The 25,534-nt window shown below is 53.2% G+C and overlaps 1 protein-coding gene across 4 annotated transcripts in view; it reads left to right on the top strand.

The window, feature by feature from the left end:
* The window catches only part of ABR (ABR activator of RhoGEF and GTPase), a 180,332-nt gene that overhangs the window by 107,991 nt on the left and 46,807 nt on the right, over positions 1 to 25,534 (top strand). For 3 of the 4 annotated variants that reach the window (XM_029212798.1, XM_029212799.1, XM_029212800.1), the window contains 7 exons: positions 5,209 to 5,394; positions 10,551 to 10,658; positions 13,433 to 13,493; positions 18,212 to 18,264; positions 18,846 to 18,986; positions 20,645 to 20,766; positions 22,710 to 22,875. In XM_029212798.1, the coding sequence (XP_029068631.1) occupies positions 5,209 to 5,394; positions 10,551 to 10,658; positions 13,433 to 13,493; positions 18,212 to 18,264; positions 18,846 to 18,986; positions 20,645 to 20,766; positions 22,710 to 22,875 (837 nt within the window). Of the gene's footprint in view, positions 1 to 5,208; positions 5,395 to 10,550; positions 10,659 to 13,432; positions 13,494 to 13,743; positions 13,958 to 18,211; positions 18,265 to 18,845; positions 18,987 to 20,644; positions 20,767 to 22,709; positions 22,876 to 25,534 lie in introns of those variants that run through there. The other variant, XM_029212801.1, reaches the window with a different exon arrangement.

The raw sequence follows: 25,534 nt of genomic DNA, 5'->3' as shown, positions 1-25,534 counted from the left end.
CTAAATAAATAAATAAATACGTACGTAAGTAAGTAAGTAATTAAAAAAAAACAAAAAACTGGCTTTGGGCAAGCCATGGGTAACCTTCTTGAGCCTCAGTTTCCTCATCTGAAGATGAAAACAAGGCCATTACCTTCTCCCTCTCCTTCATGGGGTTGAGAAAATCAGGTGATCCTTTTGGGGACCTAGTACAGTGCCAGGTACTTAGACACTGAAATATTATCCGAAGGAAGGAGGACAGACAGACGAAATACACCTTATAAACTATGAATTGCTGTGCCCAGACACAGGGGCATAGTTGTCATTACTTAAAGGATGCATATTTGAAAGAAGTTCAGAGGAACCAGACTGCCTGGCTTTGAATCCCTGCTCGACTGCTTACTAGCTGTAGACCTTCAGCAGATTAATGAACCTTTGTGCCTCATTTTGTCCACCAGCAAACTGGATGTACTAATATTAGTACTCTCTTCATGGGGCTCTTGTGACGGGTAAGTGAGTTTGCAGGGGAAGCTCTTAGAGCCTGAGTGTGAGTGGATTCTAATTTTTTCTCCTGTTCTGGGAACGAGCGCAGGTTAGAGCTTGTTTGTTTCTATCAGCCCACCAGTTCCCTGAAGGAAGGGGAGGTACATGTTCCCACCAGAAGCATGCCCCTCTTAGATTACAGCTCGGTTCTTATCTGTCACTGGGCCTAATTTGAGTCCCATTTGTCTGGGTAAAGATAACAGATTTAGGGGCCAAAACACTCCCTACCTGCCTGCCTTTCTAACAGCTCACGCTCTCAAGGTAAAAACTGTGAGGCTGAGACTCCCAGTCCTGGGGTGTGACCCAGGGTAGGTCCCTCCTCTTCACCCCAGCTTGTTCATCCTGGCTTGGTTCTTTCTGGAGCAGAGGCAAGAGCTAGGGAGGGACGAGCCAGGAAGCCTGGTCTGCACCTGGAGGCCCCTCCAGAAGAGGGGGCAGGACCCTCCACGGCCACAGTCTCAGATGATAAGCCTCAGAGATGAGGAATCAAGCCCTCCTCTCTCTCCTGGAGCTGGGGGCCCTTCCCAGCTACCCAGGAGCTAAGCCCTTTGCTCTTTGGGGTGATCTGACAAAGGCGTTCAGAGAAGAAAACCTGTCTTCCCCAGCTCCCTCCGCCTCCCACGCCCAGCTCTTCTTGCCACCCTACCCCCATTCCCGCAGCTCTTCTCCTGAGTGTTTGTTCTCAGTTTCACACTTCCTGATACGCAAACAGCTGGGCGTGTGTAGCCTGGACTGTGGACACACAGACGCAGACGGGGAGGCCACACAGGAGGCTCTGTTCCCGCCACCTGGGTTGCTGGCTGGGCAAGGTTTGGTAACCTTCCAGAACCCTCCAGGTTCCTGATGGGCTCAGATGACAAGGGAAGAGGGTCTGGGAGCTGGGGCTGAGGTGGGGAGTGGAGGAAGGGGGCAGACCAAATGCATGTAATTCTGCAAGTCTCTGCAGGCTGCAGGTGAGCTGGGTGCTCCCTCTGGCCTGCCTTTGCCTTAGCACCTTCCAGCCCTGGGTCCCACCTGGCCCTCCTCTCTTCGACTCTCCTTCTGGAGTTTGCTTTGCTCCTTATCTTTAAGATAGGTTCAGGACGCTCCCCCGACCCCTCCACACCCGCCCCCAGCCTGTGGTGATAGTTAACAAAAGTACATGTGGCAGCCTCCAGGCCTCTTGGGATAGGAGGTAGAGGAAGTGGGCCGATTTCTTTCCCTGGTTTCGAAAGTCAAAAGGCAACTTGCTGGGGGACAGAAGAGACAAATGACAGTGTGAAGTCATGAAAGGAGTTCGAACCCGCCTGGCCCGCCTTCCTGAGGAGCACTTCATGGGACACCCAGAGCCAGAGTTAACTCTAATAAAATGGGGAACTGGCGCCCCATCCTCTGCTGCAGGATTCTGGGAAGAGGGAGGGGTAGCAGGTGTGCTCTGTCAGGAGAGCAGGGCTGCCTGTGCCTTTCTGCTGCCCTCCCTGCCCGAGGCCTATTTTCAGGCCTTCACCAGATAAAAATAACTGCCTCCCAGGGTCTCAGGCATCCAGCACTTTCCCTTCCCCCAAAGGCCCCCCCAACCTTGTCCTGAGAACCAACGGCCTGATGCCCCAAGCGCAATCCCTGTCTGTGTGACCTGCCCCTGGTGAGCACCGGCGCTTCCCCTTTTGCAGACAGAGTGGGACTTCAGGAGGAAGCAGAGCAGTTGTGTCTTGTCCCTGCATAGGCAGCTTCTGAGAAATCCTGACCCCCCCCTTCTTCCCCAGGACTGTTCTCTCCTATTTCCTTTATTCCCCCTGGGTGGGGATTGTACCCCGGCTGGGACAGGGACTCCGCGGTGACTTGGACCCTCCTCTGGACCTGGGTAGATAGAGGTAAAAAGGGTAAACTCTGACTGATCCCAAGGGCCAGCTCTGTATCCTTCACGGAACATCGGGAGCCATGAGCTCAATGTCGCTGCCCACCTGGGGTGGGGAAAACATTCTTATTCTCCTGGCCCCGGTTCCCTCTGTGTCCCTGACTGCCATGCTTCCCCAGGCCCCAACCCTCCACTTACTCTGATATTCCCTCTGAGGCCCTTTCCCATCACCTCCTCTGTGAAGCCCTCTCCGAGCTGTGCCAGTTGGTTGGTATTTGACAGTCCAAGTCGAGTAATAAGTGTATCTTGCTTTGTCCACGAAAATGTTTCATTTGTGTTGGTCCAGTTTACCCAAATAGATTATAACATTGTCCGGAGCAAGGAGCATGAGTCATAAAAATAATCTCCTGAAGGGAAAATTGGACCCCGTCACTCCCCTGTTTCAATCCCTCCGGGGAAAGCCAGGTCATTACATGGGCTTAAAAGCCGCATTCCTTCCCCCTGTGTGATCCGGCTTCTGCTCACCCCTCCAGCCCTCCTTTAGGGCCCTGCTCGCCAACCCCCTTGCTCGCAGCACATAGGCTCACTGGCTTGCTTCTAGCTCCTCTCTGTGCCCAAGCTATTCCCACCTTGGGACCAGGCGTTGAGGAGCTCTGCCTGAAATACTGTCCCCTTTGCCCCCACGCTTCCATTTCAGGTCAGTGTTTCCTTCTTGTCCTTCAGCAGGACATCCCCTTATTTCCTTCATTGCACTTATGTGTGATTTTGTGTTTGATTGTTTCCTCGTGTTTTGTTTGTCTCCCCTACTAGATGGGAGGCTCCATGGGGGCAGTGGTTAGTGAATCACTGAATACCCCCTACACCCCCTGGTCTGGCCTTACGTGGACACTTGGTCCATTATTTGCGGGGTAAATGGTTACAACAGTAGCAGCTAACACTTACTGATTGCCTTCTATGTGCCAGGCACATACTCAATATTTTAGATAAATGATGGCTTTTGATCTTCCCATCAGTGTTCTTGAGAAGGTAATATTATCCCGGTTTCACAAACAAGGCTGCTGAGGCCCAGAGATGCTAAGTGACTTGCCCACAGCTGTTAAGCGGCAGAATGGGGACTCTGGCCCACACTGCCTGGCCTGCACCAGGTCGAACCCCAGCCTGCTTTCCTAGCAAAGGGCTGGACGTTAAGGCCTCATTGGTTCCAGCACTGAGAGGGTCAGAGGAGGACTTCTGCTTTTTCCTGCTTTCATCATCACGTCTGGATTTTTTAGAGCTGGGAGGACAGGGGAGCTAGAAGTCAGAGCATTGTCTGGGTCTTTAAGTAGATGGGACTTCCCCTTGTGGACAGACAGATGGGAGGATAGAGTGAAGCCTGGCTGGACATCCGGCAGCCGTGGCTGGCTCGAGCTTGGGGGTCTTCTCTCAGGGTGAGCCAGCAGTAGCTTCAGCCTCCCTCAGTGGAGGTGTTCCCTACAGTCCAGCACTGAGTCACCCATTCTCTGCTAGAATGCTTGCCTTGTCGAAAGCTCGCTACCTAATCCTGTGAGGTAGTGGGGGGCGGCTCTAGTGAGCCCATACCTGCACCTGCAACTTCTCCTTTCTGCCCTCTGGGTCTCCAGAATGACCCAGACTAAGTCAAAGGCCTCTTTCCATACAGCCCTTTATCTTCACAGTAGATGAAGAACACCAACCATGTCTGACTCAGGCTTCTCTCTCTCAAGTAAACGTACCCCTCCCCCCCACCTCCCCACCCCCATGCCTTCTCTATGGGGCAGGTTCCCAGACCCTCTCCCCTGAAGGGCCTTTGGTGTGCAGTCTGGGCATCTTTGGGGGCTTTAGGGCTGAAGGAAGGTCAACCATGGAGGAGCTCTTTATCCTTCAGTATCATTGATTGTTTGTTTCAATGATTAATTTTAATAGCTTTTTTTCCTGATTATAAAATTAATATTTACTCACTGGAGGTGATTTAGAAAATACAGAAATCCCACTGAAGAAAATGTATCCAAGCCTCATTTTCCCCTCATGTTGGGCTTTAAGGTGATAACTTCAGCTCCCAGCAAGTGTTGGGGATGGTCCTGAGCTTCCGTCTGTCACCTCACCCTCTCCACCAGCAAGCCTTGGAGCACCTTGGTGTAGATAAGCAGAGATGACAGATAGGGATATTGCATGTCATCTTGCATGTCAACCTCAGCATTGAGAAAGAGTCTGAGGCTACGACAAGGCTCAGTGAGGAAGGTCATTGTGATTGCTTAGCAACGTCTGCCGTGGGTACAGGAGGTAGTGCGGTGGCATGCGTGCCACGCTCACTCTCTCTATACTAAGTGATGGGAACTTAAGATATCAGTGCAACTGAGATTGGTTTGGGTCCCTTAGAAACTCTATTCCCCAAGTCCTAGAATCATGTTCTGTTTCTTGGAAGGAAATAGCTAAGGGGTTGAGTTCCCAGTCAAACCCTCCTTCCCACTGAAGCATGACAAGGGAGTTTGTGACTCAGAGCATGAGGCCATTGTGGAAGAAAGCTATGGACCCTGTTAAACCATCAAGCAAACCCAGTACAGGCTGAGAACCAGAGGTCCCTCAGGGGACACAGGGCGGGAGAAATGTGTCCTGGCACCACCCCTCGGACCTGATGGGACTGCTGGACCAGGCTCCCTCTTCTTACAGTAATGGGTGGCTTGCTGGGGCCTGTGACAGCAGCTGCTCCATTCAAACCACGCTTCAGGTACCCTGGCCTCAGTGGCCTTATCTGGGCAGAACTCGAGCAGCAGGAGGGCCTAATCTGGGCCCTGGGCCTGCTGACCCTCCGGTTGATTTGCCTCTTACCTCTGCTCTTTCTTCCTCTTCTCGCCCAGCCCATGAAACCCCTGAAGGCCACTGCCACCACCTCCCAACCCGTGCTCACCATCCAACAGATCGAGACCATCTTCTACAAGATCCAGGACATTTACGAGATCCACAAGGAGTTCTATGACAACCTCTGCCCCAAGGTGCAGCAGTGGGACAGCCAGGTCACCATGGGCCACCTCTTCCAGAAGCTGGTGAGTCTCCCGTTGATTGGAGGGCCCTTACCCGGGACCTCAGTGGAGTTGCCGGTGTTGAGAGAGGACTGGTCAGCCCCAAACCTCCTGGCCTCCTTGAAGGCCTGAGTCATTTCTGAGTCCTGGAGGAAAGCCTGGGCTTCTGCCTTATGGGGAACCTGGGCCTGCTGCCCCGACTCCCGGCCTCCCCCAGTGAAGCCCTAGACTGCTTCTAGGGCTGCCAGGGACAGGCCACTTGGGTAGGTGCCCTTGGCAGGGCACTGTTTCTCTCACCTGGGGGCTCCAGGGCTGGACCGAAGGCTCCCCTGCTGGGCTGCAGGGCCCTGTACCTCAGCCGGCAGAGGGGCAAGTGCCAGGTGGACGGGCAGGGACTGCTCACCTGAGACTTCAGACACTCGCCTCACTTCCGCGCTGCCTCTGAAGTGAAGAGTCGGGAGGGAGACCATGTCAGCCAACGATCCTCTCCTGAGGACCCTGGAGCAGGAAGCACTAAGAGCCCAGCCCACCCGCAGGGCAGGGAGAGGGACAGAGGAGGTGGAAGTAGCATGCGGCCCTGGTCGGGAACGACCCTCTCCTCTAGCTTGGTGTCCGTCTCTGGCCGCGTCCCCTGAGGACCCCCAGTCACACCCACAGGGCCCCCACCAGCTCTCCGCCACATAACCTCTGCCAGTCCAGCAGGCGGGATGGAGCTCAGGAGTCTGTGGCCCTATCCTCTGGGTATGAGTGTGGGGGGGCGGGCAGGGAGCAGTGCTTCTCCGTTTCCTCCCCTGCAGTGGTGGGACCCGTTGAATGGACAGGGCTCTGCATTTCTTGCATGGAGAAGACTCTTGCTTGGATGCTCCTAGGCCACAAGCTCAGCATGCTCAAAACCGAACTCATTGGCTCTGAAGTTCTTTGCTCTTTTCCCTGCCTCTGTCTCAGTGGGTGCGGCCATGTCCCAACCCCCGTCCATCCATGACTCCCTGGGGGCTCATCCTTGGTACCTCCCCTCCCCCACCCCCTAACACCTCCCTGCATCCCATGGGGTCCACTTCTTTAAAGCCCACAGCCACCTGCTTCTCTCCAGCCCTCTGGCGCCCTCACCTGGACCACTGCTGTGGCCTCATGAGTGGCTTCTGCCCCAGACCTGCCTCCCAGGCAGCCTCTGGCCTCTACCTAAAAGCAGGAGAGCGTTTTCTAAACTCCTGACCGGACCTCAAGTCCCCCCTGCTCAGGGATTTGGATAAAGGCCAGGCTCCGAGGAGTGGCTTATGAGACCCTCTGCTGCTGGCCTCAGCCCCCCCCCCCGCTCTGCGCCCCCGACGCTGAACCTTCTGGTCTCAGTTCACACTGCAGGCGCGCTTGACCTCTCTGTACTTGCGCTCTAGCCTGAAATGTCCTTCTCTGTCTTATCTGGCTTCTCTGGTCAGTTTCCAATTTAGAAATGACCTCCGTGGAGAAGCCTTCCACAGCCTCTGAAATGCAGCCCCTATGCTTACCCGCTCCGTGAACACTAAACTGCCCAACTCCCCAGAACCATAAGCTCCAGGAGGACAGACTGTATTTTCTTCAGTTTGGGCCCCCAGAACCAGCCCAGTGATCAGTACATGAATGAGTGAGTGAGTGAAGGAACGGGTGAATGAGTGCACCGTGTCCTTGACCCCTGGGACCAGGCAGAAGTTGGAAAGGCATTGAGGAGACATCACAGGACCTGAGGTCTGTGTCCTGAGGGACAGCAGTGTTACAGAGATGAGCACAGTTTCTAGAGCCAGGTCGCAGCTGGGTTTGAATCCGGGTTCTGCCACAGGTTAAACTTGTGACACTGGGCAACTTACCCAACTTGTGACTCAGCTTCCTCATCTGTAAAAACGGGGATAATAAAAGAAAAATAAAAACAAAATAAAAACAAAACGGGGATAATAATGGTGTTTCGTTTATTGGATTGTTGTGAGGACTGAGTGAGTTAATACCTGAAAAGTTCTTGGAACAGGACTTGGAATATAGTAAATGAGTAAATACCCAGGAGTTAGCCATTATCATTACTGTTATTACTATTATTACTGCTATTATTATTATTATTAGGAAGAAGCACCCCTGAAAGGCGTTGTTGCCAGGGAACTCCACACTTCTGGTTCTGGTAGCCCCAGAGTGCTGGCCCCAGTTCAGGGATGATGAGCGCCCAATCACTGCCCGCCTGGTCCAGGAGCCTGAGCTGATTGGCTTGGTGGGCAGCCTCTCCTCAGCGCTCAGGAGGGCAGAAGAGAGCAAACCCCGGTGGGCGGGGTGGGGGGGGCCTGGAGCAGAGTGGAAAGGCTGTCCCAGTTTATCTTTGTCACTTGGACCCTGCTGTCACCAGGCTTCCCCATTCTGGTCTGAGCTTCACTGGCCTGGCTATGAATTTGCTACCCCCCTCTTCCCTCCGCCTGCATCATGAACTGATGTCTGAAGCCCCTGGGGCTACAGGCTTGGGAGGAGGCCGGGCAGGCCAGGCATCTGGAGACAGTTTATTTTCAGCTGGTCTCCGAGTATTTGATTATCCATTACTGAGAGAAGGGAATTAGCATCTCCGTTATTTGTTTTATGGGATCACCCCAGTGCCAAGCTGCTGTTTCCAAGCAACCTCCACTTCCCAGTTAATGGCCCTGGCAGGCCAGGCCTTGGACTCTGCAGACTAAGGTGCTCCATGGAGATGGCAGTGCCTGGGATGGCCGGTGACCCCTGCACACAGGCCTTCTGCCCAGGTGGCTCCTGCTTCTGGCTCACCTCCGGCTACTCCCTTCTGTAGTGGGATAGGAGGGTAGCGTTCCACCCTGAGCACCCAGCCTTTATCCTTCTGTGGGAAGGGGGACAAGGAATGTGCATACTTAGAAGAATAGCAACGATACTTTGGTTTAGGAAGTGACTGGCTAGCACATCCCCTGTAGCTCGGGACACCAATGGGCCAGGACTCCCTCTGGAAGAGGAAACGAACTCCATCCCTTCCCGCCCCTCCCCATCTGGGATTTTCCTTTCTGAAAAGTCTGGCCCATCTGGGGCTGAGACCTGCATGGCTCTGGCCCTGGCTTCTTCACAAGCATCCCAGCTCTCACTTTCCCCTCTGGCTTTCCTGTGCCCCACCTGCCAGCTTCCTCGAGTTCTGTCTCTGCCCTGGGTGGCTCCAGGTCCCCCACCCACCTCTTTGGACCCTTGAGGAGCACAGGGATTCTGCAGAAAGCAGAGTCGATCCGGGGCAGGGCTCAGGGGCAGCCCACTTCCCCCCTCGTACCTTGGTGGGTAGAACGTCCTTGCTACTTCATTGGAAAAAATTTTAACCAGAAAATCTAGAGAATAATGTAGCAAACAATGGTGCAGTCACCTCCCAGAATTAACAGATGTTAAGCTCTGAAGATACATGGAAAGACTTTTCAATCAAGAAAATAAAGCATTACAGATGAGAACGAAGTCTCTCTGTCTCTCCCTTTCCTCTTGCCCTTCCCCTCAACCTAGAAGCAGCTACTGGCATGAATTTGGTGTGTAGCCTTCTAGGCTGCAGTTCGTGTTTTCGCTATGCATATATATCCTTTTATGGCATTGCATGTACTTTTAAAGTGTATATAAGTGTGTCTATATGTATCATATATTTTGCAATTCAATCGGCATTCATTTTGAAGCTTGTCAGCGTTGCTACACAAAGATCTAGTTCATCCATTTTAACTGCACTGTGTGTATGGGTTCCTCTACACATTGTGTGTGTATGGGTTCCCCTTGTGAGCATTTGTTTCCAGTCTTTTCACAAAAGAAAGAGTGAGGCAGGTAAATACCCTTGTTCACATTTCCTTGTGCACACACGTATTCAAGTTTCTCTAGAGCAGTACTTTCCAGTAGAAATATAGTGCGAGCCACGTATATAACTTAAACTTTTCTAGTGGTCACATTGAGTAAAAATAAACAGGTGAAACTAATGTGAAGAATATATTTTATTTAGCCCAATAGAGTCAAAATAGTATCATTTCAACATGTAAACAAGATTAAGAAATTAATGAGATCATTTACATTCTCTTTCTCATACTAAGCCTTTGAAACCCAGAGTGTATTTTACACTCAGCACATCTCAGTTTGGACTAGTCACATTTTAGGCGCTCAATATCCACGTGTAGCAAGCAGCTCCTGTACGGGACAGCATAGCCCTGGGGTCTGTTTGTAGAAGAGGATTTGCTAAGTAGTAGGCTAAGCTGTGCATATTTTCAACTTTATTAGTTATTGACAAATTACTCTCCAAATAATTATACTAACTTACACCCCCGCAAGCAGTCTGGGAAAGTTCCTATTTTCCTACATTCTTTCCAACCCTTAATATCATTAGACTTTTAAATTTTGACCAGGTTGATGGGTATGAAGTAGTATCTCATTGTGGTTTCATTAGAATTTCCACCCTTTGCTGTGGTAAGAGGAAATGTACATGCAGAGCACAGAGAAGGCTTTCCATAAATATTTGCAGAATTGAATTAACGAGCCTTGGTTTCCCCTTTTGCAGAAAGGGCTGATGGCATCTGTTCTGCCTCCCCAAGGAGGCGGCGAGGCTCTGTGTGGTCTGAAGCTGTGCAAAGCTTTGTGTTAGGTTCAAAGTGACATGCAAATGTGTAGAGAGGAAGGACCTCTGGCTCCTTGAAGGCTGAGGAGGTGGGGACAAGGACCTCGAGGGAGGCCAAGGGAAGTGGGGACTGTGCCTTTAAATACAGTTCCCCACACTGAGCATGGGGAGTGGGGCACTGAGCAGGCCACATGTGCCCACCCCTCTCCCTGTCTCCCCCTGCTTCAGCTAATTCCAGGATGTGAAAGATGCGTGAGGCATTAAGGGGCTTCAAACCGTGCGAGACTTTGATGATGCTAAATAAAGCCAAATGCTGCAATGAACTGAGTTTTGGCATGCCAACAAAGGCCGTGCCCTGCTCCCCCCAACCCCCAATACCCCCTTGTTAACCTTATTGGCTGAGCCAGTTTCCATGGAAACTACCAAGTTCAAAGGGATACTGTAGTATGTTCACCCTGCCTTTTCCTTCTGCTCCCAGCTAGCCACTCGGACTGAGTTAGAGGTTCTGAGTGCTAAGGGAGCTCCAGGTGCTCTGGTTATGCTTTCATCCATTCATTAATCCTCTCTCCCCATCCCTCTCCTGCCCTTCTCTCTCTTCTCCCTGCAGGCCAGCCAGCTTGGCGTGTACAAAGCGTTTGTGGATAACTATAAAGTCGCTCTGGAGACAGCTGAGAAGTGCAGCCAGTCCAACAACCAATTCCAGAAGATCTCCGAGGTGGGCAGCTCCCTGCACAGCCACCCCTACGACTCGGGGTTTGGGGGGCTGCTCAGAGCCTTCTAGCCTTAGGGCCTCTCCTCCCCTGCTTGCCAGTGAGGAAAATGGTTCCCCGGATGAGTAACGCTTAGCCTGATTTGCTTTCTTGCCCGCGACATTTTCCCTCTTAACATAAGAATATTGCTTTATGTATGATTTTGTTATTCTCTTTTAGGTTATTCTGCATTAGAACAGGGGAAGCAAAAAAGGAAATTAAAAAGGCAGCATTCTCCCACACTGTGGTGACCTTAAGCAAGTCACTTCCCTTCTCTTGGGCTTATTTCCTCTGCTATAGAATGAGGTGTCTGAATTGATCCAGCTCATCCCAAGCCTGCTTGACAAGAACCACCAGGGGCACTGTTTAAAATGCAGATCTTCAGGCACCTTCCCTGGAGCTTCAATTCAGAAGGTTTGGGGTGGGGCCCAGGAGTCTGTATTTTTAACAAACTTCCCCAGGTGATTTTTATAATCGGGAAGATTTGAGGGAGTCTGGACTAGGTGATCTTTTAAGATCCTTGCAGTCCCACAGAGAGCGGACAAAGGCCACGTGGATAAGAAGCCCTAGACCGTCTGGCTGGGAATATGCCTGTCCCTGCGGCTGCAGCCCAGCTCTCCCACCACCCTCCTCCGCAGGGCAAAGATGTGGCATTGTCTGCCGCCGCCGACACTTCTATCCAGGAAGTGGCAGGGAAGGGCTCTAGGATTCCTCAGGAGCACAGCCCAGCTCACCCCTTGAGCCAAAAAGATCTCAGGGATACCCCCCACCCCCCACCCCTCCCAACCAGGCCACTGGCTTTACAGTCACAACACCCAGCTCCAAGCTTGGGGCAGGAGAACCTCTGGTTCCAAGGAAAGGGAGCTCCTTCTGCAGTTTTGGAAGTCCTGCCTTATAGGCCCCCTCTGAATCCTTTGCTTTCTCTCTCGGCTCTGTTGCTGGAAAAGTTGGTGAGGTGCAGGGTAGTTTTCGAGAAACTACTGGGGTTATAAGGGTTATACCCAAGTTTGGAATCAGCTGGGAGGCAGTACAAGAGTAGGGCAGATGGAGATGAAAATGTCAGCTTGATTACTAGTCAAAGCTGGATTGGAAAAATGTGGACATGGATCTGTAGCCACACTGGATTTGCTAACACTTCCCCTCCACGTTCAAACACATCTATTGGGGGCAGAGAGAGGAGGGCTGAGCTCTGTTTCTTCTCCCAAACCCAGGGGTCAGGTGAGTCACCCTCTGCCTGGGAGGACGGAGTGGAGTGAGGGGTGGGAAGGTCCCTCTAAGTGGAGCAATGAGGCTGGAGAAAGGGTGTTCCTCTCACGGCTCCCCGCCCTCCCTGGGAACAAACTGGGTTTCCCATCTGTGTTCAGAGTGACCCTGCCAAGGCTGCCCGGGTGCCCGGGTCATGTGTGGTCCAGAGAGTGGTCAGGGGGTTCTCCTCTTAGCCTGGGCTGACTGCGTGTTCTCCATGGTTGGCAGAAACCCCTGCGCTCTTCCCCAAGCCCCTCTCATAGCCAGCTGGCCCCAAGGGCAGAGCGAGGCCCGTGGCTTGCTGCCAGTGGCTCCTCACCCTGACTCATGCGCAGACGCTGTCACTTCCCACTGGTGCTGCCGCTTAATTACTGCAATTAGGCCCCTCCTCCTCTGCAGCAGAGCGATTTCATACCTCTAGGCTGCCCTGGAAGGGGACATGGAGAAAAATTCCCTAAACCTGGGGATCCAGACACAGGCTTGAGAAGCTGAGTAACCTCCCTTTTCCCTAGCCCCACACCCCAGGCTCAGTCCCTGGGGGTTTTCTCTGTCTAGAAACAGCTTGAGGCAGGAGTAGGAAGTGTGGAGCCCCCGCTGCCTGGGCATTGCCTCCCAGGCAGAGCAGGCAACATCACCTGGTACCTGACCTTGGCCTCACCTCGTCCCCACCTTCCTGCTGACATGTCCCCTGGGAACACACACACACACACACACACACACACACACACACACACCCCGCCGCCGCCCGCCAACCATGCACTCAGTCTTCCAAGTGAGGATTGCATTACAGCTCCAATTACAGGCCACACTGGTCCAGTGGCAAGGGCTAGAGCTGGAACCTCTGACTCTAAAGGCAGGTGAAAGAGGTTAGGATCAGATAAGCTATCCCTGGGGTCTGTTTCCGGCACTCACTCCCTGTCACTTTGCACGGGATCCAGGAGGGGTGTTGCCTCTTCCTTCCTTGAAGTTTCCTCTCTGATGCCCAGGCCAGACATGGTGGGTGGGGAGTGCGGGTGGGGCCGGTGGCTGGGTGAGTCCCTTTCAGTACGCTCGGACTGCCTGCCCCTCCCTGCTTCCCCCTGTGCAGGTGTGTGGGGCCCTTCGCTCCTATCTCAAGGGCTGCTCACGCCCAAGGAGCAGCTGGTGCCCTGGTAGCTTGTCCACTAAAAGCCTGTTGGCCCTGGGCTGGCGTGTACAGACCTCCAAGTAGTGGCCGCTGCTGCGGGGTGGAGGAGGGTGTGGGCCTCCTCTGGAAGGCCCTCTGAGCTGCTGGGGAGAGGCTTCAGGGGACCCCCGAGGCTCCAGGAGATGATGGGTGTGGCCCAGGGGCTCATAAGCGGAGAGGCAGAGGGAGGCCTGCACGTGTTAGTCTTTGTGTCTCTTCTCCTATTTGCACCCCTGGGTTTCAGAGCCCTTCTTCCTGCGTTGCTCACGATGGGGGATGGGGAGGCTCAGGGGACAGGCCAGGTAGTGATTCCTCTTCTCTGTTTGGCAGGAACTGAAAGTGAAAGGTCCCAAGGACTCCAAGGACAGCCACACGTCAGTCACTATGGAAGGTACTTTGGGGAACGGCTTGGATAACAGTCACCTTCCTTTGTCTGGCTTTGTGGACTATGGTGCCCTGCTTGTGTGTGTGCGTGCGCGTGCGTGCGTGTGTGTCTGTGTGTGTGAGTGTGTGCATGCGAGGCATCCAGCCTCTGTCCCCAGGCAGCTGGCCAGCTACAAACGTGCTCCTCCCTAGGATGCCGGCAGGCGGCTCACTCCCCCCCTCCCCCCTCCCCGCACGCAGCCCTCCCCTCCCCTCCCCTCCCTCCCCTCCCCTCCCCCTTGCTAGAAGAGCACCAGAAGCGGCTGCTTGATTCTGGAGGCTGTGCGGCAGCAGCCGGGAAGGTGGCTGAGTGGCCGGGCCGCTGATGGGAGCTGGGGAGCCGGGAGCGATGGCCGCCCGCTCCTGCCGCGGGGACGGAGGCTGCCATGGAAATTCTCCTCATCGTTCGCTTCTGCTGTAACTGCACCTATGGTAACCCAGGCCCCCTCTCCCGAGAGGTGGTGTGTCTTCCCACCTCTGGGGGCTGGCTGGAGTGGGCTGAAATGTGGCCATCAAGGTTTGGGGGGCAGCAGGGCGGGGAGGGGGGACACGTGGCTGGACCTATGTTAACCCCGTGCCGGCCAGCTTCCAGCCTGGAGTTGGAGTCTGGGGGCCGCTCGGGGCAGGGTGGCTTGGAAATGGGAGGACCAGGCTAGAAGGGTCCAGGTACCTCCGAGGATCTGTGGGGAGTTGGTGGCTCAGCTTCAGAGGCTGGGGGCAACTTCCTGGAGAGGCTGTTACGGAGAGAAAGTGACAAGGCTGGGCCTGCAGGGGTGGCCACCCTGGGGCTGGAGAGGGGTCAGCAGGGGCAATCAGAGAGTGACAGATGGTCTGGATGGCAGTGCCTTGGAGCGGGAGGGCGCCAGCCCCGGCTGGAGGGAGAAGTTGGGAGTCTCTTTGTTTCGTGAGAGGCCAGGGTATTGTGTGCCTGGAGTGCACACAGCCTTCGCTCTCTCCTCGCTGAATGGCAGGGGAGCAGGAAGGAATTGGATTGCTCCCAGGGGGTTCGTTTCTAGCCACTGGAGACCCTTGAGCTGAGGTCTTGGCCTTGAATGCTGGTGGGAGAGGGGGGCGTGGCCGGCTGCTGCTTTGTGAAGGTCACACACCCACCATACAATAGCGGGGACGGACAGAGCATCATCTTCGCAGCTCCCTCAGGGAGGAGGTCCTGGGACAGGTGTGTGCAGTCAGCCAGGCTCTTGCTCAGATGAGGCTGGCACAGATCTAGGCAAGGAAGTGTCCGGAAGCTAGTGGGCCCCGCCTTCCGAGGCCAGAGGTACCTTAGGGATGAGCCCCGCTGCCTCTGGCAGGGGCATAAGGCTCAAATGTTGCCCCAGGCCAGCTGCTCTGGGCTCCTGTGGCAGGCAGCTGGTTTCAGGACCTTCTTCTCTCCCACCAGGCGTTGTGTCTCTGCACCCCTCTCAGTCACTTTGCTCTCATATCTCCGTGGTAACCCGGAGCTCCTTGTTGAAGGCTGAACAGAGGGGGGTGGCAGCATGCTGGAGGAGCGATGCTGAGGTTTCTCGGGCTCTTCCCGGAGGCCGCTGTGCACGATCAGCTGTCCCCTCACCTTCTCGGGCTGTCCTGCATTGAAGACTGCTCGTGATGGAGATTGCCCCTGAGGTCGCCCCTCTCCAGCTGTCCCAGCAGGGGACCTGGGTCCCCGCCCCTCGGCTGACCTGGGTCCCCGCCCCTCGGCTGAGATTCTGACAGGCTTGAAACTGGCGTGGTCCTAGATCTGAGGGGAAAATGCCCTTTTTGGTCTGGCCTAGGAGTTGGTCAAGTCTCCAGTCAGTCTCCCTAAAGAGGAAACGGTCGGCCCTTTGCTTCCTCTTTCTTCCCCCAAAAGAAGCTTAGTTTTAGTGAAGCAGGCCTGGGACCTGGAGTTCAGGGTTTCTTTGGTCCCTGCAGCAAAGTCAGCTTTAAAGTGAAGGGTCAGGAGTGAAGGAGCCCTTGCTGACCACGCTGTTTGACTCTTCTCAGCCCCTCCAAGGGGTGCTGGTTGTGGGGTATCAGGGAGGCTGTGCCACTTGGGGCTCGCTCTGCAGTTGTCTGCCTTAGCGGTTGTGTGCCGAGCGCCCAGTCTGCAGGGCTCCAGGGCCACACGCAGTGGAGGTGCAAGGAAAGCCGCGTGCGACCCAGGCCCCTAAGAAGGGGACTCACCTTGGCAACAAGAGAGGCCCGCTCATCCACTCCTTCCTGGTGAATCTTTCCCAGAATCCTCCCGAGGGCCACCGAGCTGTTGCAGGTGCTGCCTCCCCTACGGAAGGGGACATCTCAAAGATAGGAGCACGGGTAGACCATGGGTAGATTCAAAACCCAGCTGTCCCTTACAGCTTTGTGACTGTGAGCAAGTTACATAATTTCTCTGTGCTTTCGAGAAGTTTCTGCATCTGTAAAATGGGGCTAGTGATAATTGCTTCCCTTTTTAATTAAAGGAAATAACGCATGTAAAACAGTGCCATTGGACACAGAGTAAGTACTCAGCAAGCTAGAGAGAGGCCAGCTCGCACATGTCATGGTTGGACTTTTAGGCGCTGTGAGTGTTGCTTGTGAAAATCCTGGTTGGGGAAGGCTTTCTGGAGGAGGGGGAGAGACAGGCATTGCAACTTGGTGAATGGTGTCTGTCCCAGAAACAGGAACCCCATGGTGAGGAGGGGCAAGAGTGGGTGAAGCAGAGGCAGGAAGCAGGCCAGCCTGCTGGAGCCGTGGAGCAGGTGAGGGGGGAAAGGTGGGCTCTTCACCCTGCATTCTCAGGGGAAGCAGGTGTGCAGGTGCCGTGGAGAGCACGAACGTCAGGGCCCCTGCACTTGCCTCTCCCCACCCTTCCTCCCACCTGCCCCTCCACCACCTGGGGCTGATGCATTAGGACTCATTCCACGGCCACAGTCAAGTGGACTCTTGAGATGACTATGGGCATATTAATAACCCGTCTGAAACCCAATCCACCATTTGTGCAGACCTCTGAGCTTAGCCAGAAACCTCTTCCTCCTGGGACCTGACAGAGGGGCAGAGGGAGCTGACACTGTAGTATCAGCTTTCCCTGGACGGGAACTCGAGGGCCCACCCTGGCAGGTGTCTGCTGAGCTTGCACTTTCTCTGGGTCTCTGGGGTTCTCAGGGAGTGATTTTTTTCCCCCCTGCAGATGGGCTGAGCCACAGGTGGGTACCCTAGACAGCCTCAGAACTGGCCCTGTCCTGGGCTGGTAACTGGGCTGTACCCTCACTGTCCCAAGATACCCCAAGCCTGGTCCTGTCCATTCTAGCTCCCATAGCCCACGGGGAGGGGCTCTAGAAATTGCTCAATTAAGAAAGGGCTGCAAATAAATCATGGGAGATGTGTTTGCACAAAGCAGTGGTTTTCAACCATTATGACATATCAGAATCAGCACAGGAGATTTTTAAAAATGGTGATGCCTGGGTTCTGCCCATCAGAGCCTGCTGTTTAGTTGATGGGAGAGGGGGAAACAGGCATCTGAGTCTTTTAAGAGTTCTCTAGTGATTCTAACAGGCAGCCAGGCAAAGCCAACAGGTGAGGCTTGAGGCACACCACTGAGACTGTGTCTTCTCCATAGCCAGCACATTATTCCCCAAAGTGTCCATTTAGCAACGCGCAGGGTATTTATATCTAGGGCTTTGGGGAACTCTCTGGTTTGGGGGCTGTCACGACCTGGTCCCATGGGACACCCACTCTGGCGTCCTCCTCCCCAGACCAGCATCCTGCCTCTTACTGCTCCCACGGCAGGAGGACAAAGGTCATGACCTCGTGGACAGAGGTGTCCAGGTGCAGGACCAGAGCTGAACCCCCCAGGCTGGGAGGGGCAGGGCACAGCTGCTTGCAGGAGCCTTGTTTGGAAGTGTCAGTGGGCCAGCTGCCGCCACCACCTGTCCCTGCTGAATCCCAGCAATCCTTATTTGGTGTCCTGGTCACCGAGGGGTGTGGCCAGTGGGGGCCCCGATGAGCTTGCATTTTCCCAGCCTCTTCAGGGGCTCTCATACTCGAAGCCCCACCTGAATTCCTTTAGGAAATCTTTGCCCCCCAGCGGCCACTAGCTTGAGAGCAGAGCCTTTCTGTGGAGGTTGGGTATGCCTCCTTGGCCCTCAGCCAGGAGGGGGTTGAGGGCATGGAGAGGGGTCTTCCTCATGGAGATGAGGTCAACCGTGTGGGTCAGAACGATGCGTGCTGTTCCCAGCTGGCGGTGCCAGGCCTTGGACCAGAGGGATATGAGAATGATGGGGCACAGGGACACCGCCCTCCCTGGAAAAACAGTGTCTCCTTCCTGCATTCTGGGGTCCCGGGTGTGACCCCCAGAGTCCTGGAGCTCTGGGGGGTAAGGCTGTGTGATTCATCTTGGAGGGTACAGAGGAGTATCTGTGTCTGCTTTGAGCCTGGTCAAGCCAGGACGGGCCTGGGGGATGCACAGCCCTCAAAGAAATCACGTCTGGTGGGAGATGAGATGAGGAGGGGACCCGGGCCACCAGAGCTGTGTGTCCCCCTTTTGGTGTTATCTCGCCTGCCTGGGGTGAAAATGGAGGTGTGGGTTACCATGGAACCCACTTTGGCCTTCTGTAAGCGGGTGTCCATGCAAGGGAGGGAGGCGGGTGGGGGCATGAGGCTGCCCCCTAAGGTCTCAGGCTGCTCCCTGTATTTCATCTGACCTGTCTCCTTTCTCCCTGCCCCCAACAGCTCTGCTCTACAAGCCCATTGACCGAGTAACCAGGAGCACCCTTGTCCTACACGTGAGTGTGTACCCCCCTGCATGGCCTGAGAGGGCTTAAGAGTTGGATGGGAGACTGAACTCAGGGTGGGCGGGCACTGGAGTCGCTGAGCACAGCCCTGGGGAGTTGGGCAGAGGGTCGCTGGGCCCTGACTGCCTGCCTGGCCTGTGGTGACCGTGCTGATGGGTCCAGGGCCTAAAAGTAGCTTGGCTACTAAGCTTGATTTTGGGCCAAATGCTCCCCAGGAGGCAGGCACTTCCTGCCTCCCGATCCCTTGACTGATGGTCTCTAGTGTCCTTGGAGCAGCTGTGGGGTGAGTAGGGGAGTGTCTCTCCCAGCTGCTAGGTGACACGAGACTCCACCTGGTCTGTGCTACCCGGGGGAAGAGTAATGACTGCAGCAGGAATAAAGGGGCACCACTGCCCTCACCCCTGCTGCTCTGACCCTAATTTTTATTTCCGATTTTGCAGGCATGACCAAGTTAGAGGGTGGGTCCCTAGTGTCTCCCTCGGAATTCTTTCAGTGAGGATAGAGTTCTCCCCACTGTCTTCTCACTAAGCCCCAGAACCGCTCCCCGCAACTCACCACCCCATCCTTCCCAGGACCTGCTGAAGCACACACCTGTGGACCACCCAGACTACCCGCTGCTACAGGATGCCCTCCGCATCTCCCAGAACTTCCTGTCCAGCATCAATGAGGACATTGACCCCCGCCGGACTGCAGTCACAACCCCCAAGGGGGAGGTGAGCTCAGGACCCAGCATAGCCTGGCACCCAGATTGCCCGTCCCTGCTCTCCTGCCCTGCTCGGGCACCACTGCCCGATGCTCTGTGGCTCTCCAACCCTGATCTCTCATTCCTAGCCAAGGAGAGGCCTTCAGGTCCTGGACTGACAGCTTAAAGTCCAGCGTCTCATGAATCTTCACAATAGCCCACAGGAGCAGAAGAGGAAACGGGGCCCCGGGGAGTCTCTCCAGGTCTCCTGCATGAGGTCTCTCGGCTCTAAGTGTCGGAACTGGATTCTTTAGCTGGGGTTATCTGTCTGCAAGCCTCATGCGCTGACCCCCAGACCAGGGCTCTGGCTATCTCGTTCTTGAATGCAGACAGCCCCCGCCTGGGCAGTATGATGTCCTCAGAGTCCCCTGGAAGATAATGGCTCAGGCTGAGGGAGCTTGTGGAGTCAGGGAGAGATGACTGAGGCTGCCAGGTGGCTGGACTGTCCCAGGTGGGCGCCTAGGTGTGGCTAGCAGCTCCAGTTCCCTGGGGGCCCTTTTTGGTGGAAGGGTGGGGGCACCTCAGTGAGGGGAAGCAATGTGAAGAATCAAAGGGACAGTTACCTGCATGGGTCAGCAGCCTGGCCCACATACGGGGTTTCCTGTCCAAGAGAGGTAATTAAGTGGCGTTTAGGAGTGAAGGCTGGCTGGGTTTATGCTCCTTTTGTGACATTTACGAGCCTCCAGTGTCTCCTGGGGAGGGAAGTAATGAGGGACACGTTCTGGAGAGTGACTAATAGGGTAGAGAGAGCTGTTGCTGGTGCAGCTCCCAGCCCTGGTTTGCAAACCCTGGAATGTCACCAGTTTGTTGGACTCTGCGGATGTCTGAAAGAGCTCCAGAGGCCCTGGAACATGACCAGTTTCAGATCATTTTAATTGTATACTTTCTAGGTGCTCACCTACATATTGCAACGTATATAGGTCACGCGGCACGTAATACGGGGAAGGCTGGGACAGATCGTGACAGCCCCACAGCAGCCTGCTGGCTCTGAGGGTGGCAGGGAGGAGGCTCTGGAAGTTATGCGTGGAGCAGAATGCTCTGGACCAGCCAGAGCCCAGGTTAGAGATGGCTGCAGGTTCCCCAGGACACTGAGATGGCCCCACGGAGGGAAGTCCAGGGTCAGAGACAGTGTAAATGGGCCTGAGTGGTTCTGCAGGTCGAGGTTTAGCTGAAACTAGATCAACATCTTAGGCAGGGTTAGGGGGGTTTTATGGTGGGGGTGGGAGGGAGTGTTCATGACCCAGGGTGGGTAAATCCAGGTGTGAGCTGTTGAGAGCTGCAGGGAAGTGGAAAGCTACCGCTTGTTGATCACATCTTACATGCCAGGCACTGTGCTAACTGTTCTACATACACCATGACTCCTACCTTGTGGGGCAAATATCATTATCCCCATTTTACAGTTTCTAAGACTGAGGCTTAGAGAAATCAGGGAAATTGCCCTCAAGATCACAGCCAGGAAGTGGCAGAGTCTGGATTTAAGCCCACGTCCCTGACCCCAAAGCCAGTGCTCTTAACCACCAGACGCTACGGTCCCTCCCTGGAGCCCCACCCTCACCCCCACAGCTGGATGGGTGCAGGCTGAGCCCTGGGCTGACTCCCAGGTGGGGGCGGGTGTACCATCTCCCTCAGACACGGCAGCTGGTGAAGGACGGCTTCCTGGTGGAAGTGTCGGAGGGCTCCCGGAAGCTGCGGCATGTCTTCCTCTTCACAGACGTCCTTCTGTGCGCCAAGCTAAAGAAGACATCGGCGGGGTGAGTGTGCAGGATGGGGGGCTGCAGTGCAGCTCGACCCTGCCCGCTGTGGAGCCCCTCAGCAACCGGGGGCCGTCTGCATTTTTTTCCCCTTTTAAAAAACATATTAATTTTATTTTACTTCATAGCCTTTTTCTAAAAATAAATCATGGTTTTAATTGTAAAGATAACGCAACCAGATTACAGAAAAAAAAAAAAAAAAAAAGACCCGTCACCCACCTGAACATAGCATCGGTCTCCTGCTGCTATATTTCCTTCCAGTTTTCTAAAATGTTCTTATGTTTTTTCGTATACTTGTAATCAGAGTGAATACCCAATTTGGGGCTCTGCTTTTTCCATTTCACGTCATAAGCGTTTTCCCTGTTGCTGCCTAATCTTCATAATCATCATTTTACTTTCCTGCGTGATGCTACAAGTGGATATGCCATAATTTACTTAAGCATTCTCCTTTTATTAGCCATCTCTAAATTTTTGCTAACTGCAATTCAGTGAGTATTCATTAAATCTGCTGGTATCATTTATTGAGTGGTTATGCCATGCCAGGTGCCACGACAAATGCTTTGAATATATTATTTCTAATCTCCCCAGTGACTCCACAAGGTAGGTATTATTATCCCCATCTCACAGATGAGAGAAAAGGCTTAGAATAAAGTTAAATAAGTTGCCCAAGGTCGCACAACTGAAGTGGAGGAGATGGGATTTGAACCTTAATCTGACTTGAAAGCTTCTTTCCAGCTCCGTCACTATACCCAGTGATATGGGTGTCTCTGTGTCATGAGCAGAAAAGCTTATTCAGTATTCATTCCCACATCCTTCCACCTGTATTTCCTTATCATCTACGGGGTGCCAGGGGAGACGAGCCATACGCTCAGTGTTGCAGGGAGGTGCAAACCAAAGTCCTGGGGGAAGCGAGAGAAGGAGGGGTTATTATGAGTTTCAAAAGAAGGGATGACTCCCTGGAACTAGATGACATTTGAGATGATTCTAAAGCGGAGGTGACAGTCGTAAGTATGCGTACCTCTGCCTTAAGTCCTTTGCCCAAGGCAGACGTTACTAGTGGACCATGGCACCGTTTCTCGTTAGACTTGGATGTGGCCGCCTTTTTTTGAAGGTACATTCTCAGAGATTACTTCTTTTTTACTCCTTTTTTTAAAAAATAAATTTATTTATTTATTTTTGGCTGCGTTGGGTCTTCATTGCTGTGTGCGGGCTCTCTCTAGTTGCGGCGAGTAGGGGCTACTCTTTGTTGTGGTGCGTGGGCTTCCCATTGCGGTGGCTTCTCTTGTTGCAGAGCACGGGCTCTAGGCACACGGGCTTCAGTAGCTGTGGCTCGCGGGCTCTAGAGAGCAGACTCAGTAGTTGTGGCGCATGGGCTTAGTTGCTCCGCGGCACGTGGGATCTTCCTGGACCAGGGCTCAAACCCGTGTCCCCTGCATTGGCAGGCGGATTCTTAACCACTGCGCCACCAGGGAAGTCCCTTGGATGTGGCTTTATAATCCTCAACTCAGTATCCCATGTGACCTCTATTGATAAAAGTTGGCATTCAAAATAGCATCTGTATTCTATCTCTAGCCTAGAAGATAATGAATATAAGCTAAGTATAGACAGGCTAGAAGGGAAGGAAGAGTGTGGGATGGGGAACAGGAAGGCATGAGACCACTCTTGCTCATACCCTAGAGGTTTGGGCTGTTTAAGAACGTCAGTTGTTCTGGGCCAGAAGAATGACAGGCCCAAGGTCCAGAGCCCTTACTGCTGCCTGACCCTAGAACCCAACTCTCATTATTCCACGAGTGTTTCCTGATTAGGCTTCTCAAGGAGGAGGATCGTTCTTGCCTGTGATGAGTTCTTAGTAAATCCCTTTCAGGTAGTGTTTGGTTCCAGCAATTCAGGCCTGAAGATCCAAATTCCTTTCTGGCTCACATCTCCCTCTGATTTGTTTGCAGGAAGCACCAGCAATATGACTGCAAATGGTACATCCCCCTGGCTGACCTAGTGTTTCCATCCCCTGAGGAGTCTGAGGCCAGTCCCCAGGTGCACCCCTTCCCAGACCACGAGCTGGAGGACATGAAAATGAAGATCTCTGCCCTTAAGAGTGAAATCCAGAAGGAGGTAAGCAGAGCCTGGCCTCAGCTGGGGCAGTGAAGTAGGCCATTTTTATTGGGCCTTTGAACTGGGTGTGCCAGGGAGGTGGAGGGAGGGGAAGTGGTAAGGTTTGGGAGTCTGACAAGGGAGGCAGGATGTAAGAGTGGGAGGTCTTTCTTTATAGTCTTCGAGATACATTTATGTGCCCAGGGAAAGACTCTAACCATTAGCACGGAGCATATGGAGGGCGGGCCAAGGAATCAGTGCTCAGAATTCAGTGGGGTTAATTATGGGACGTTTCCTGGGGAACAGTGTATGCCAAACACTGCAGAATAGGAAAGCAAGAGAAGAAAAAGTCCTTCTTAAGGAAAAGCAAGATGTATGCAAGAGAAAGGACCTGGGAGGCCCCTCAGAAATGGACAGATCAAGTTGGCAAGTAAATAACAGAGGGAGCCTTGAATATCACTTGATCTAAAAACACACAGAAGCTTGTGTCCTGACAGAGAACTGAGATTCTGTCAAACACACATGGAACATTCACAGACATTTATCATGTATTAGGCTGCATAGGAAATCTCAAATTGAAAAGAAAAAATGATAGTGTACTGGTCATGTTCACAAACTACAGTGCAGTAAAATTAGAAATTAACAGCTAGAATATAGTTAAATATATGCCTGGGAAGTTAAAACTTGCAAGATAAAGAGGAAACCAAAATGGAAACTGCAAACTGTTTAGACCTGCATGAAAATGAGAGCACTCCATATCAAAACCCATGGGATATAGCCAAAGTGCTCTTTAGAGGACAATGGATAGCCTTAAATTCACATATTTGAAAACAGTGGCTAGAGGAAAGCACCTTACAGGCAGAGCCTTACGTATGAATGGAAGGAAGAGCGTGGAGGGTCTTGGTTGGTTGGCCTGGTCTCTCCTCTTCACCCATCCAGGCTCGGCCTTAGGCCTAACCTCACCTGATGACCCTTCCCTGATGTCTGCCCGCTACAGCCTGGGTTGGGTGCCCAGCTTCCTGGTTCCAGACGTTTACCTCTTTGCTTTGCTTTGTTGGTACTGAATGAAAATTGCACGCTCTGCTTTCTCTTTTCCCCACTAGAATTTCAGCTCTAGTGAGGGGGCTGTTTTCTCCAGTCCTATGCCCTAGTACTTAGCACGTAATAAATAGGTGCTTTGGGGACAGTTGTTGAGAAATACATGACCAAGTGGCCTCTAAGGATTCTTTAAACCCAGACATCTCTCTTTGAACAGGGGAGAGGAAGACCATAGTAGTAACCCCAGGGATGTTTGGTTCAGGGGAATGTCCTAGGGCCGAGGGTCAGACTGCGGGTGCATCTGCCCAGAGGGAGCCCCCTGACAAGCACAGGTGTCCTCCTCCTGAAAAGCCAGGCTTACCCTGCCTCGGTGGAGCCTGTTTCCCCGTCGGGCTCTGTCCAGCATCCCCACTTCAGGGGCATCCTGCATGCATGTTTCTCACCCGGTCCTGGGAGCAGCAGGCTTTGTGCCCTCCGTCCTTCCCCGGGTGTGCAGACATGGCCTTCTGCTTAGTTGAATCCATGCTTACACACCTCTCCTGGCTGCTGGCTGCAGGGGCGTGCCGGATGCCTCACAGACCTCCACATCCAGTGGAGAATGAAGACATTCCTGTGTGTGACCACAGCACGCGACACAACACGATAAGAGTCACTGGAGAGGCACAGTGTTGTTCTCTGATCACAAAAGAAGCAGCAGTTTATTCTTTAATAATATTTTGTAAACACAATTTTTTTTCTAATTACCAATGTAACACTAGCTTATATAACAAGAAATGCTCACAATATCAAAGTGTATAGAGTAGAACTGGTCATCATCACCCCACCATTATCACCAGTTTGAGATGTATTCTTCTAGACTCTTTTGTGCTTATACGTGTGTGTGTATATATGTATTTTTTAATGAGATTAGACTACACGTGCTGTTTTGCAATTTAATCTATCAGATCCTTTTTTTTTTTTTTTTTTTTTTTTTTTTTGCGGTACGCGGGCCTCTCGCTGCTGTGGCCTCTCCCGTTGCGGAGCACAGGCTCCGGATGCACAGGCTCAGCGGCTATGGCTCACGGGCCCAGCCGCTCCGCGGCATGTGGGATCCTCCCGGACCGGGGCACGAACCCGTGTCCCCTGCATTGGCAGGTGGACTCTCAACCACTGCGCCACCGGGGAAGCCCTGTCAGATCCTTTGTAACAGCTGCATCCTCTTCTGTTGCTCGACTACATGACAACGTATTTGAGTCTTCAGCTTGTTTCTCGTTCTTTAATCTGCACTCATATTTCCCTCCGGTAGATTCCCTACAAGTGGGATGTCTGGGGCAGAGGGCTTGTGCATTTCATTACCAGATTTACCTCTGAAAAGTTTGCATCCGATCATGTTCTCCCCAGCATTGTGTCACAGTCACTGTTCCCCCACACTGTCACAGCACCAGCTGTGAGCAGTTGTCACAATTTTGCCAGTCTAGTGGGTAAAAAAAAGTGCTTCAGAGATGCATTCTAACCGTGGAGCTTGAGGACGGCGTTGGAACAGAGATATGAAACGTGATAGCAGTTAATAAAAGGAAAGGGATCCTTTATAAAATATAAACTTGAAAAACTGGAGGAGAAGGGAACACTGGCTGAGAGGGGGAACGGCTTGTTAGAGAACAGG

Source organism: Monodon monoceros, unplaced genomic scaffold (genome assembly GCF_005190385.1).
Source record: "Monodon monoceros isolate NGI ecotype Baffin Bay Population unplaced genomic scaffold, NGI_Narwhal_1 Super_Scaffold_9, whole genome shotgun sequence".
Classification (NCBI taxonomy): Eukaryota; Metazoa; Chordata; class Mammalia; order Artiodactyla; family Monodontidae; genus Monodon; species Monodon monoceros.
Note: the sequence above shows the minus strand (reverse complement) of the source record. Positions and strands in the feature narration are given on the sequence as shown.